Raw genomic sequence first — 14,410 nt, 5'->3', positions numbered from 1 at the left:
TATATAGCGTCTCTTTGGATGCTTAATGCATTTCATTTAAAAATATTTAATGAGTAAATTGACATGTAACAAAGAGATATGACTGAATAGAGGAAGACTTGAGATGTTTATTTTCATTTTAGTTAATCTTTATGGTCTGAATTTGTTACTATGAACATGTGGTATTTCTAAAATAGCATTATTTTAAGTGATTTTTAGGCCCCTTAGAAGAAGGGAGGTGGTTATTTCCTAGCCTAGAGCTAGCTGTTCTTTGATAATTTTGCTGAGTGCAATGAGAGTTGCCTTCTCAGAGCCACAGGCTGCATCTGGAATGTTAATGCAAGGGCAAATACCTGCCTGCTTGGTCAAATATGTACACTGCTAACACGGTAAAGGACGCCCGCAGGCTCTGAAATGCCAGAGGGATGACTTTGAGGCCCAGGTGCAGGTGGGGTGTTCAGGGAGGAAGGGCCACACCCAGACCTTCTGCAATGGCCTGGCCAGCACATGCCCTCACACGGAAGGAAGCGCAGATATCAGCTATGTCTTTGTTCACAAAGCCTTTCAAAGTCAGGCCTCCAGACCCACAGCTATCATCAGATGGACACTAAAGGCACAAGTGTTCCCTTCCCTCTATGTGGAAGGGAGAAGGAGGAGTACGCTTGATTCCCTTGGTGGCCGAGGTGTTCACAGCTGATTTGAATGCCAGATGGAGTAACTCAGACTTCTCCCAAACTTCTTCCCCAACTCGGGGCATGCTGCAGATGCTCAGGAATCATCTCACTAAGATTCGGAAATGGCACACTTTGACGGGGCTCCTACTACCAGACCGCCTATGTGTGCTTACTTTTATGTGTATTCTGTAACACTGAATTCTTTCAAGAGTAGGAAAAGTGAGGGCTGGGTGCAGTGGCTCACGCCTGTCATCCCAGCACTTTGGGAGGCCAAGGCAGGAGGATCACTTGAGCCCAGGAGTTCAAGACCAGCCCAGGAAACAGAGTGACAACCCACCTTTATAAAAAAAGGCTTTTTTTTTTTTTTTTTTTTGAGACAAAGTTTCGCTCTGTCACCCAGGCTAGAGTGCGGTGGCGCGATCTCAGCTCACTGCAAACTCTGCCTCGCGGGTTCATGCCATTCTCCTGCCTCAGCCTCCTGAGTAGCTGGGACTATAGGTGCCCACCACTGCGCCTGGCTAATTTTTAGTATTTTTAGTAAAGACGAGGTTTCACCGTGTTAGCCAGGATGGTCTCCATCTGCTGACCTCATGATCCGCCCGTCTCAGCCTCCCAAAGTGCTGGGATTACAAGCGTGAGCCACCACGCCCGGCCAAAAAGGCAATTTAAAAAAACTAGCCAGTCACAGTGGCACGCACCTATAGTGTCTGCTACTCGGGAGGCTGAGGCGGGAGGATCCCTTGAGCCCAGGAGTCTGAGGTTGCAGTGAGCTATGATCATGCCACTGCACTCCAGCCTGGGCAACAGAACAAGACCCTGTCTCAAAAAACACGAAAACAAAAACAAAACAAAAATCCTGAACTGGATATTTTTATCTTCATTTGAAGTCCAGAGAAACTAAGTAAATTGACCACAGGCATACAACATGTTAGAAGTGGAGTTGGGATTTGAAAGCAAGTCTCCTGAATACTCCTTCTTGTGGGTTGAGGGAAGAAGTCCTTGTTGCCTATAGGCTGCTCTGGGTGGCAAAGGGCGGTTCCCCTCCCCTCCCCACCCCATCCCACCCTTCCCAGGCCCTGACTTAGTAGAAGCAAAATCGAGAGGCTAAATCTGGGCTGCCCTGCCTTGCTCTGCAGCCACCTCAGCCTGGCATGTGCTTGTGTCTCCTCAGGAAGCCAGCACTGTCCTGCACTACGTGCTCCAGCAACCTCCTGAGCTGCTGCAAGAGCCTGTGGGGGCTCAGGTTCCTTCAGAGACACATGGGAGGCCCCTCGGAGGAGCCATCGGGGGAGCCACTGTCTGAGGAGCCACAGAAGAGACCTCCCCAGAAAGCAGTGAGGACGCTGCCCTCTGAGGCTGTCTAGACCTAGCCCCAGGACACTGAAGATACTGCTCCTGGTCCCCAAGATGTGACTCCTGGAGCTCCTAAGGACCCAGTCTCCAAAGCCACCAAGGACTCACCCTGGACTGAGTCGGGGGGCTCCCGGAACACACAGTTGGGTGTGGGGTCCTCAGGCCTAGGGCGGAACAGCCTATTCTGTGCTCAGCATTCCCAGACAGGCACACAAGACTCCTCTGGGCCCGAGTGGGCTGAATCCCATGGGTTCAAAGCCCATGTTGGTGCTGGCCCTGGGAGTCATGAGCAGAGACGGTTGGACAGACGGGGATGCATGCACATGTGTGTGCATGGGTGCGTATGTGTAGGAATGTGCATGTCCTCTGAGCAAGGCAGAGGGTATTGCAAGAAAGCATTGGTCTCTCACTCCCTCTTGGGTTCTGCAGGATGAAGGAAAGGAAAGGTAAAGATAGAGACAGGAAGGAAATAGCTTTTCATGAGCACCTACTGTGTACCAGGTGCTTCCCTGGCATGAGCTCTTGTAACCCTTATAGCAACATGAGTTTACAGCAAGACTCACCACACCAACTTTACAGAGATGGAAACTGAGGCTCAGAGAAGTAAGGGACCTACCCAAGGCCACTCAGCACCTAGAAAGTGTGCCTAGCACATAGGAGGCATACAAAAATATTTGTTGAATGGGTGAATGAATGAAAGGATGGGTGAAAAGCCAGGCCTCAAACCCACACCGCTGACACTGCACTACACCGCCTCTCAGAAGAGAGGGCAAATATTTCCTTGACTCAGCCACCTTCCTCCTAGCAAGGCTTAGACCTCCAGGCCGTGGGGGTCCCTTCCTGCTAGAGTATGACCCTCTCTGGTGCTTGTCATCAAGAAGTGGTGTGCGGCGGACTTGCTGGGGAGAGTGTCTGCAGCCAGGCTTCACGGAGGGAGGAATGGAGCTTGAGGGACTGTAATGGTTGTGAATGGAGTTGGCCCCCAGCACTCTCTGGTGGCCGTATGACCTTGGGCACGTCTCCTGACCACTCTAAGCAGCTTTTGATTCTCCTGTCCAAGAAGGTAGGCCCCCTGTTCCTATTCACAGGATCCATAAAGTGTCTCAAAGAGACAGGATAGTGCCAGCCCCAGAGAGAGGGGGCTGTGGAGGGACTTCTGCCCCCAAGGCTTCTCAGTGGCATCTCCCGGCTGGCCCCTGACACTCAATCTTCCTTGGTTTCCAAGATGCCTCGTGGTCTTCCCCCTCCCTAACATCCCTGACCTCCCTTTTCTGTCCCTTTTGCAACTCATTGTCCTCTAGCTGCCATCAGATGTGGCTGTTCCCCAAGCTCAGTCCGGAGTCCTCTCTTCTCACTCAGCATCTCTCCCCCTGTGACCTTGTCTGCACTCACAACTCCAGTTACAAGGCACAAGGTTCGGTTACGAAATCCCTCACAGATTTATAACTGCAGGCTTGGCTCCTTCCGGGAGCTTGAGACCCACTGCCGCCTCCGCAACACCTCCACCTGGGAGTTTCAGAGGCGTTCTCCCTCAGCGTGTCTGCAGCTGCGTGCCTGCCTTCCCCCTGCATCTGCCCTGCTCCCCAGGTCCCCTTCTCAGACCAAAGCCTGCCCGGGCTTCACAGGCTGAGGGTCCACCTTGCCACCTCCCTTTGCCTCGGTCCTCATGGAGCCCTGGCTCCACCATCTGCTGGCTTCTCCCCATCTACTCTGTGTCACTCCATCTGACCACCATTGTCTCCATCAGGACAGTTGGAACACCTCTTAGCACTCTCGCCCCCACCCAGTCCACCCTCCACCCGACAGCCAGAGTGAGCCATGCTAGATGCAATCCAGGTCATGCCACACAGCTGAATAAAATCATCTTCAGCCCGGCCCTCAGGCCCTGTGTGCTTGGACCCTGCTGGGCCCTCTCCAGCCTCCCCCTGCACCAGGCCTCCTCTACAACTTCACTCTGACCCTGCTGTTCTTTTCCTTTTAGTTTGATTAACTCGCTTTGCCCATTCCATGCTCAAAGCTGTTTCCACAACAAAAGGCTCCTCCTGCCCATTTTAGTGCCCTGAGATGTCATTTCCTTGAGGAAGTCTTCCTTGGCCCTTCACACCAGGCCAGGCCCCTGCCACACCCCTCAGAGCTCTCCTTGGAAGGCACTGGCATGGCTGTTGGTGTGATTCCTTGAACATTGTCTGTCTCTCCTCCTCACGAGGCTGTGGGTCCTGTCTGTTTCTGGTGCCCGTTGTCTGTCTAACCCCTGCAGGAGAGTTTGTCATATGGTAGGAGCTTAATAAATGTGTGTTGGATGAATGAGCAGAGAAAAGAGAGTGCAGAGAGTGGACAAAACAGATGCTTTCAGCAGTGTATCTGCCAATAAACCTAAAGGCATGATTTGCCCTGGTGACCCCCAGAGGTGCTTAGTCTCTTGGCTGAATTCCTTCTGGAATCCCCAGAACCCCCTCCTTGGAAGTTTTCCCAGGAGTCTGAGGCAGGCAGGTCTCCCAGTCATGGCCACATGACCTCGAGTGAAAACAAACCAGTCTGGCTGTTCACAGACTCAGCTGGTCAGAGCTCTGGCCCGAGGGGCCGACGCACCACCTGCCACTGCAGAAGACGCCTCCACGTCTGTCTCTGGGCTGCCTCCGCCTTCTGCAGGCCTCCTGGAGCCTCTGCTGGCTGCAGAAGTGGGGTGCATGCTGCCTGGAGGAGGAACATCTGTGGTGGGACCCCAAATCCATGTTTGTGTTACCATCGTGTTCCAATAAAACTATCGAAACAGATGCTGCCTCACGGTTTTATTTTTTAACTTCCTGGTGAGGAAATGCTTCCCAAACTTCATCATACGGTGTCTTGATTTAGAAAAAGAGTCATGATAAAATGCTGGGGTAAAGGCCAAATTAAAAATTGCCTCAAAAAGTAAAGACATTTTCCAGAAGCTAGTTTTATCTTAAAGGGCCACACCAGAAGTGAGGGAAGGGCTGATCAGAAGGACCTGGAGAGCCAGGTAGTTGGGAGGAGCTTGGTAAGTCTTCCTGGAGTTGTCAGATGCAGAGACACCTTTTTTTACGTGGGAGAAAGAGGCATCTTTAAAATGGAAAACTTGCCAATCAAACAAGCCCACAATAGAGAGTGGGTGGATGGATGAGGCACAAGCAAAAACCAGGTCAAGGGAAAATGCATGGATTTTGTGCAAAGAATGAATCCTAGAGCTACCAACAAAAGGGTTTTGAGGAGGAAAGAAGGGGGCAGGCCGGAGTTGAGGATGATGTTTGATCACCGCAATGTCAACCGTGAGCCGTGCTCCCCGGCATGGTAGGGAGGAGGCCAGAGGTTGTGGAATTCTGAGCTTCCATTCCTCCAGAAGAGCCCACTAAGACATACCCTGACAAATTTTCACAAGAAGCAGAGAAGAGATTGTGTATAAATCAAAACGTACAGGAACTGCTCTGCTGAAAATGAGTTTTCATATATATTTCAGGGGAGAAAAGACAAAGCTGGAAGACTTGGGAAAGGTGAAGGTAGTAAATTGGGTTGGCAGATGATGCTAAGCAGTCCTGAACTGAAGTGTTAACCCCTGAGCGACAGCCACGGATATGATGAATATCCGGGCTCTTTATAGGCAAACAGCCAGGGCTGGGGCCTGGGAACTACAACGTCCAGAATCCTGTGCCAGCAGGCTCAGATTCCACCAGTGGGAATCGGAGAAGCAAAAATCGTGATCACTAACTAGGCAAAGGGGAATGAGGTTGCAGAGGGGGAAGGAGACCAGAGAGTCTTTGAGAAACTACCAAGACTAGGGCATGTGAGGCCCAAACAGGCCCCATGGGCAGACGGGAGGCTTGGCGGCCACATCAGGAATTGTCTCCTCCCATGAGTCACGGGAAGCCTTTGAAAGGTTTTTAGCAGAGGGGGCTAAAATGATGCAGTGTGTGTTATGAAAAGAGCATTCAGGCTCCGGTGGAGAAAATAGATCAGGGGGAGGATCGGGGGCAGATCGTGAGGCCCCTGCAGCAGGTGGGGGTGGACAGGAACATTCTATGAGCATCTGCTCACTGCAGACCTCAAGCTGCATCTGGGAACCCAAGGGAATCAAAGCTCATGCCCGCCTGAAAGATGGGCATGCACCTAAACGATACAAGGGAATGAGGGAAGAAACCAGCTGTGTGGAGAGCGGGGTGGCTGCAGCTGGGAGGGGGCACGGTGCTCGAGCGTGGGAGGAAGTGGACCCAGCAGCTGTGAGGTTCTAGAGGAAAAGGCTCCTGAGTACCCTGGTTCAGGGGGTGTTTAAACCCGGTTTAGATGCAAGGTGGGTGGCGGGGAGTTGCCTGGTAGCCAGATTGAGGGGTGGTTTGGAATCTAATCCCAGCTGAGCTGGGTGGGATGGAGAATCCCATTCTACTCACAGTGACTGAGCCCCAGCAAAGCACCCGGAAGTTCACCATGCTTGGTGTGGCCCTCAAGACTACTGTCGAGGGTGAGGTCATCATCCTCATTGTCCAGATGAGGCAATGGAGCTCGGGGAGTTCAGGTGGTTCTCCCCATGTCACACAAGCAGGAAAACATTGCTGGGGACACACGTTTCCCACCGGAATTCCAAGCATCCAGTGAGAATTCAGGAGCCCGAGCCTGCAGAGTGAATGGAAGGAGCCCCTCACCCCCACCCTGCCGCTGCCCCAACTGTCAACAGACCTAGGCTCATAACTCAATGTTTTGGAGGTCTTTGCAGAAGCCAGTGCCATATCCCTGACCTCCTCATTCAAGGTCACAGAGCACAAAGTGCTTCTCAGGTCCTGAGATGCCACCGGGCGAGCCGCTGCACTGACCTGGCCTGAACTTAGCCCTCACTGCCTGGGCCATTTGGGGCATTACCAGAGTTCTCATGCACCTGGTGGGCCTGGCAGGACTCCCAGGGAAATAGGGCCCCAAAGGGACACACAGTGTGGGCCACGTGGCTCCCAGATAAACCATCCGTCACTTTCCACTGACTTTTACGAGCCCCTTCCTGTACCCAGACATGATGTCAGCCCTTCTGTAGGCACCAGCTCGTCTTTTCTGCAACCAGCCATCCCAGGTAGAGATTAGCATCCCCACGAGCTGTTAACAACTCCAAAATTAACAACCCGACCAAGCAGCATAGCTGGGGCTCCAGCCAGATTCGCTTGTCTCCAAAGTCCAGGTCTTTTCTTTATACCTTTATCTCGAAATTAATTGTTAAGGACATAACTGATAATAGACATACAATCTCTTTTTAAAATGGAAACGTTACAAAGAAAGGTAGAGTTTATTTGACACCCCCGCCAACCATCATTTTTCCCTAGCAATTTCTTTCCATGCAACCACTGTTACCCTAGTTTGCTGTATGGTATTTGGTTCAGTTTTATTTATTTTGTTTTTTTTAACAGGAAAGTTATACTGCACCTAAGGAACCAAATTCAACAGTATGTCTTCAAGTTTCAACCATGCTAGCACATAAAGATCTTCCTCATTATTTTTAGCCGTGGGAAGGTGTTCTATGGTATTGGTATTGGTAGGTACCCCACAGTTTAGCTGTCTTCCTAGCCACAGACATTTGAGTTATTTCTATTTTTTTTTTTTTTTTTTTTTGGCTGTTTAAACACTGATATGCTGATCGTCTCATGCACATGTGTAAGTTCAGGTTTTTTGGTTGTGTGTGTGTGTGTGTGTGTGTGTGTGTTTAGCATAAGTATACCTGCAAGTGTCTTTCTGAATGTGGAGTATACATGCTGCCAAACAGCCCTCTAGAGAAGCAAAGCATGTTCACACTCCCACCAGCAACACTGGGAAGAAATTGTCTCTTCACAGCCTCAACATCCCACCTGTGCCTTCTAGTCCTTCTAGTCCTCCTAGAGATGCCCTACTTCCAGTGCAGGACAGAAAAGGTAGGTAGAAGAAATACTCAGACTTCCCCTGAGGCTCACCCCAGGCTCTCCCTGAGCTCTACCAAGTCCTGCCTTCCTCCTTGGATCTCTGTGGAGGAAGCCAGTCCTGCCCAAGTCACCCAGCTATTAGAGGCTGCATCAGCTAAGAATGGCTGCAGGAGTGCTGTGTAACAAACATCCACAATATCTCTCCGCATGTGACAGTAAACATTTACTTAGCTCATTCATCTGTAGGCAGCTAGTCTAGGATAGGCTCTGCTGGGATGGTTCAGCATTGCTTCCGGTGTCTCCCAGGCTCTCCTGGGACCAGCAGGGCCACCCAGGCATGTTCTTCTCCGGGAAATGGCAGTGACATAAGAGAGCAAGCCCAGCAACACATGTGCATTTCAAGTTTCCGGGCATCTCATCTGCAAACACACCATGAGCCAGAGCAAGTCCCATGGCCAAGCCATGGATGAAGCAAGTAAATCCACCCCTTCACTCTCCAGTGGAACTGAGGTGAGGGGTGAATGACTGTCTAATCCACCACAGAAGCCAGGCCAGATATGACCTGAAATCTGCCTGATGCCAGAGCCCTGCAGAGCAAGGGTCTCAGGATGGAGACAGGGTCCCCCAACTGTCTGGAAATGAGTTCTTTAAAGATCCTCAACTCCCCATTATTGAAGTTGTCTTCAATCTCCTACACACACCACAATGATTTTCTACCCTGCCCCACAGTGAGATCTCTAAGACTCAAATCTGGGCCTTGGCACTGCCTGGCTATGGGCCCCTCAGTGCTCTACCTCCATCACCACTGACCCACCCCCTGTGGTCTGGCTCTGCCTAACGGTCCAGGCTCACTCACAGCCCTCCCCTTTTGCCGCACTCTCCTCTCTTGCTCAAGGACGCAACCTCTCATGCATGTTCTCACTCCATGGTCATGTCTGCTGCAGAATTCCCTTCCCAGGCATCATTCAAGTCCCAGCTTGGGCCTCACCTCCACTTCAAAGTGATCCCTGTCTCTGTTCCCAGACTAATTCATTTTACTTCCTCCCTTGGCACATCCCTCTGTCCAAGAGACACACCACAGACATCCCAGAGGGTCTAACTCAGATGCCTTCAGGGGCCACCAAAGCTCACTGGCTTAAGACAAACAGAAGAGGGTGCCTGGCAATTTACATCCAATGTCCCTGCTGTTGATCTCCACCCCAGCCATGCTAATTGCACACATGTTTATTTGACCTTGGCCAAAAGGGACCAGAGCAACTCTGCTGGATGATGATGCTGCCACCCGGGACTGTGGGCCAAGTCTATTTTTCAGGAGAAGACATAAATTTGGATATTTCTTAGGAATATTAGATGGGTTAATATTTGTAAAGCTCTAAGAAGGATGCTGGGAGCATCGTAAATGCCGTATACTTGTTAAAATAAGTGGATAGAGGGAAGGAAGGGAGGGAGAGAGGAAAGAAGGGAGAGGAGGAGGATAAATTAGATAAATCTGTCTTTGAAAAGTTGGTAATTTTAAAAAATGCTATACTGAAACAACCAAGGCCACATTTGATCAGAAGGCTGCCAGTTTGTGGACTCAGGAACAGAACTGCCCTGTTACTCTGGGGGAGCCCCTAGAGGAGAAAGTAGGGGTGGGGTGTGGCCCCTGCCCAGAGCAGACACCACTGAGGATGCCTCCTCCATTTCCCTCTGCCCTGACAACACCACACACACACTTCCCTCAGCCCCTCCAGGGGGTTCTTCTGAGGCAGACCTCTGAGGCAGCCCTTCCTCTGAGGCAGATCTCAGAGGAAAAGAAATACAGAGAGATTGGGAATTGCCTCTGTCTTGACCGGGGTTTCTCTACAGTGCTCAAGAGAGGTCCCAAGAGCCTCCTGGCCTCAGAAAGGGTCTTTAGTGAGCCCGCTCCTCCCATCTTCATCACCATTGCCCTACGTGAGGCCTCGTCTTACCTTTCTTGGACTCCCCACTAGCTTCCAGTCCTCATTCCCTCCTCGTCCAATGTCTATGGACACCTCCCTGTGTCCCCACAGGCATCTCAGAGCCAGCAGGTCATGGTATCTGACTGGTTTGAATTCCAGCTGAGGGAACAAGTCACACTCCAGTTCTCTCATCCACCAATGGGGAAAATTGGTGGTATCTTACAGAGTTGTTGGAAGGTTTCAAAGGATGTCATGCCTGTAAAGTGCTTGGCACAATGTAACCAAAGAGCTTAGACAATGTCATGTGCTCAATAAGCATCAGCTACTGCTACTGCCAAAGCGCAAGTCATTGAGTGCTCTTCTGCTTAAACACCTTTGTGGCTTTCATTACCTTTGAATGCAGAGTTGGCTCTTGGGCTTGACATTCACAGCCCTGCCTGATCTAGCCCATGTAGCCTTCCCTGCTCCCACATGGATGCAGTTGCCAGCCATGAGATGTACACACCCAACTCTAAATGGTACATTCTTGACTTGTCAATTCTGAGCCTTCCAAATGTCAAGACCTTGCAGGCTGCCCCCTCCCAAAAGCAATGGAGGTCCTCCACCAACCCGGGAGCTCAGTCCAGGATTTGAGTGCCAAGGCGGGGCTGCTCTGGGCATTGAAATTGAACCTCTCTTAGAGACTGAGGGACAGAGCTCATTCTGAGTTGACTCCAGGATCTTCTCCCAGGGACCCAGCATTCATCTGATCTAGAGCCTGAGCCAGAGAGGGAAATCTAAGTGACTGACACAGGCCCCTGAGTCTCATTCTCTCATCCATGACATGGTGGTACTGGGGACATTTTCTTTATGCTGTTTATAACCCAAACTGCCTTTTCCAAAGAAGACCCCTTAATGTTAACTAGGCCCCCTTTGTTCTGCTGAGCACCTGGATGAATCTGAAAATTCATTTATCTGCATAATAGTGGGAGAATAATTTGGAGTTCGTGAGGTACAGTCTGGGGTGGCAGGTGGTGAGGAGGAGGGATGAGAAAAGAGAAAAGAGATAAAAGTCGTTAAGATGGGGACAGAATGAAGTTAACCATGTACATTCCCAAAATGACACTTGGAAGAAAACTGAATGCCTCATGTTCGTTTTATGGTTGTACACACTGATATGCTGTAAACCCTTCTCCACCTCTCCTCCTGCACAATGATCTCTAGGAGAGACCCATTGCACTCATGAGTATTTTGGCTTTGGTAGTGAGTGTGGAATCTGGGGAGGGAGTGGAGTTTGGCATCTGGGCCCACATAGACGACAACAGAAGGGACCCTGGAGGAGGCAGGTTTCCAAAGCCAGAAAAAAACAGGAGACTCTGGATCTTTTGGGAAGTCACTGGAATCTCGGGAAGGCTGTGATCTTCCTAGAGGGTAGTGAATGAGTGAGATCAAACCAGCCTTGTCCAGATCTCAAGGCATCAGGAGGCCACAGATACCATCTTGTTTGCACAAGTTTAATAAAATCTACCTTACAGGTTGTGGTGAGGATTAAGAGATGATGAATAAAAGCATTTGATACATAATGACAACATTATTTAAGGTGGATTTTCCTTGTGGTTGTGACTCCTTCCAATGCCAGACACAATACCATAGAAATGTCCAGTTTGAAGATTTAGGTCCCAGGCAGCATAAAATGCTAAAGCACTGGGTGGATCTAAGCAGGTGTTCAAATGATTTTAAATCTTTTAGACTTGTATTGTGTACAAGAGGTAGAGGGGAGAGGACCCTCTTAGTTCTTGGAAACTGTCTCCTTTGAAACATGTCACTGAAGACAGGACGGGCCCAAGCTGAGTTAGAGTGTGAGCCAGCCAGATGGCAGGGAGCCCTGAAACATCATAGAAATAAACCACAAACATGGTAAATCCAGTTTCCAGGATCATTCTTCTCTCATAGCTGGAGAAATGTGCATTGATCCCCACACTTGACCCTTTAGGGAATTTTCTAAAATCCCTTGTTGTGTTGACCCTTTTCTGGAGTGTTTTTTGATTGAGATATAATTCACATACCATAAAATTTGCCTTTTAAAGTGTACAACTTAATGTATTTAGTATATTCACAAAATTGTGCAACCATCATTGCTAAATTTTGCAACTTTGCAAAATTTTTTCTTTTCCCCAAAAGAAACCCCACACCCATTAGCAATGACTCCCCAGCCCCTGACAACCATGAATCTACTTTCTGTCTCTGTGAATTTGCTCACTCTGGACATTGTGCCACACACGGGCTATCAGAGAAAGCTTGGGGCCCACAGTGTCCTCTGTTGAAATGCAGGAACCCACTAGTTCATGCCATCGGGCTGCTTACCAGTAAAAAATAATGCCTTGTCTAGAGCTAAAACTCTTTCTTGTGCTTCCAGTAACTTATTTTTGGATACTCCCCAAACGAAACTAAGGAAGGAACAAAAACCGAAACAAAATGGGAAATGTTTTGCTGAGTATTTTCTGAGTACTGACTCCATTGTGACCATGGAAATAAACAGGTAAGTGACTTTGTTTCTGTACATAGTTTTTGTTAACAGAAAAATCAGTTTTTCCCTGACCCAGCTAGTTTAATATTGAACAAAGATTGAAAGACATAGCTCTGAAGAAATGCCAAATCATTTACCTCCCTGAGAACCCTGACCCCAGCAAAGACTTGATCTAGAAAAACCCTTTTCTCCCCCTTTCTATTGTTAAGAACTTTTACCCAAAACTTAGGAATAAAGCTAAAAGGTGACAGAATGTCCTTTGAGTGTCACACAGGGGGACCTATCTAGCAGGCCTGCCCAGGACCATCTGATTCTCCAGGGGAATGTCCCTGTGTTTGACTTACTGTTTACTATTGATTAGGACCCAGACTCTGCAAAGTTACATGTTAACTTGTAGAAGATTAAGTTGCAAATAGCTTCCTTTTGGCCCATTAGAAATGCAAATGATTTCTGCACAGTGGCAGAGATCACACCAAAGGTTATAGTTTACTGTCCTGTAGGACATTACCCTGTTTTTGTCTAATTCAACAATCCTATCCCAAGACATTCTTTCAGTGATGGTCTATGGCTGTTTCTCAGATTCTTATTTGAACTAGCTCCACCTACCATCCTCCTTGTTCTCTCATTAATGAGTTAAATTATTCTGTGTTTCATGTTGGCTATCTATTTGCATGAGTCGTGTGTTTAACCTTTTGAACATTACACTTCGATGAAATCTTGGGTTCTAACCGCAGCCAGTGGGCAGGGACGCCCCCTGCTGGCAGGGCCATTTTATTCATTACACGTTATAAGCACAAGATTTTCAGAAGCTTCCAAAGGTACTTGGGACCTGGAAAAAAAAAAAAAAGGAAAAAAAGAAAGAAAAGAAAACAGCCTTTAAAGTATGAAAAGAAAAATGCAAATTTAAAATGAGTCTACATTTGATTAAAATCTACAAAATGCAGTATTTTATTTTTATTTATTTATTTATTTATTTTGAGATGGAGTCTTGCTTTGTAGCCCAGGCTGAAGTGCAGTGGCGCGATCTCGGCTCACCGCAACCTCCGCCTCCCCAGCTCAAGCAATTCTTCTGCCTCAGTCTCCTGAGTAGCTGGGATTACAGGTACCCACCACCACGCATGGCTAATTTTTTTGTATTTTTAGTAGAGATGGGCTTTCACCATGTTGGCCAGGCTGGTCTCCAACTCCTGACCTCAAGTGATCCGCCCGCCTCAGCCTCCCAGAGTGCTAGGATTACAAGCTTGAGCCACCACTCCGGGCCTAAAATGCAATATTTTAGATATCTACACAGTATAGTTTGTCAGCCATTGCTCAGCTCAATTCATAATTACATAAAAATTATCTTTAATATGGGATATTCTGAGTGGTTACAATGTCTGATGGTAGTTCTTCAGAACAAAGGCAGAAGGCATGTTCTGTGCATCAGTTTTACTTCATGTAAAACCGGCTCCATCTGCCCTATTTCCAAGACGAGACTGATCTAGGACTATAGACACCCCACTCCACCTGCCAAGGCCACCTTGCCTCTCCAGGATCTTGTGGGACGTAATTCATGTCCTCTCCTGGCTCCCTCTGTCACCAAGATACTGTGCCATCTGTGTGATTCCTTGCCCACACTCAGGGCCACTGGGCTCTTGATGCTAGTCAGCTGTCCATCCAGGCAGCAAGAGACCTGCCTCCCCTCTAGCAACCCACCAATCTTCACAAGGATGTGTGCCCATAGACATCCCCTTCTGCTATCCTGGAGACAATGGCCAGCCAATCAGCTTGGCTTTGTTGAACCCTTGCTGCAGGCTGTAAGAACCTAGCGGGCGCGCACACACACACACACACACACACACACACACACAATACGCTAGGTTTAAAGAATTGCTCTCCTGTGTTCTGGTTTTGAGCTGCCTCTCAAGCAATTCCTTGACCAGCTGGTATCATGGGTCACTCCAAGGGGCGAGGAAGAGGTTTCACTGAGGCTTTCATATCTCCACCTCCACAGGTCACAAACTATTTCTTGAAAGATCCTAATACTGATTTTGATAATGTAGAAGTATCCATTTTGGCCAGCCATGGAGAACATCTCAAGCACAAGAAACTCTC

General features: G+C 48.9%; 1 protein-coding gene across 5 annotated transcripts in view; it reads left to right on the top strand.

Moving 5' to 3' along the window:
• HRH2 (histamine receptor H2) overlaps nt 1-4,780 on the top strand; it is a 53,548-nt gene extending 48,768 nt beyond the window's left edge. For 2 of the 5 annotated variants that reach the window (XR_002725007.3, XM_023185156.2), the window contains one exon: nt 1,825-4,780. Coding sequence is in view for 2 of the 5 variants with exons in the window: in XM_023185156.2 (XP_023040924.1) it covers nt 1,825-2,017 (193 nt within the window). In the remaining 3 variants the exon portion in view is untranslated. Of the gene's footprint in view, nt 1-1,789 lie in introns of all 5 variants that reach the window. The other 3 variants (XR_003309813.1, XR_003309814.1, XM_023185158.2) reach the window with 2 other exon arrangements.
• Nucleotides 4,781-14,410: the final 9,630 nt, after the last annotated feature.

The sequence above is a fragment of the Piliocolobus tephrosceles genome, chromosome 4 (genome assembly GCF_002776525.5).
Source record: "Piliocolobus tephrosceles isolate RC106 chromosome 4, ASM277652v3, whole genome shotgun sequence".
Lineage (NCBI taxonomy): Eukaryota > Metazoa > Chordata > Mammalia > Primates > Cercopithecidae > Piliocolobus > Piliocolobus tephrosceles.
This window is presented reverse-complemented; position numbering and strand designations above follow the sequence as displayed.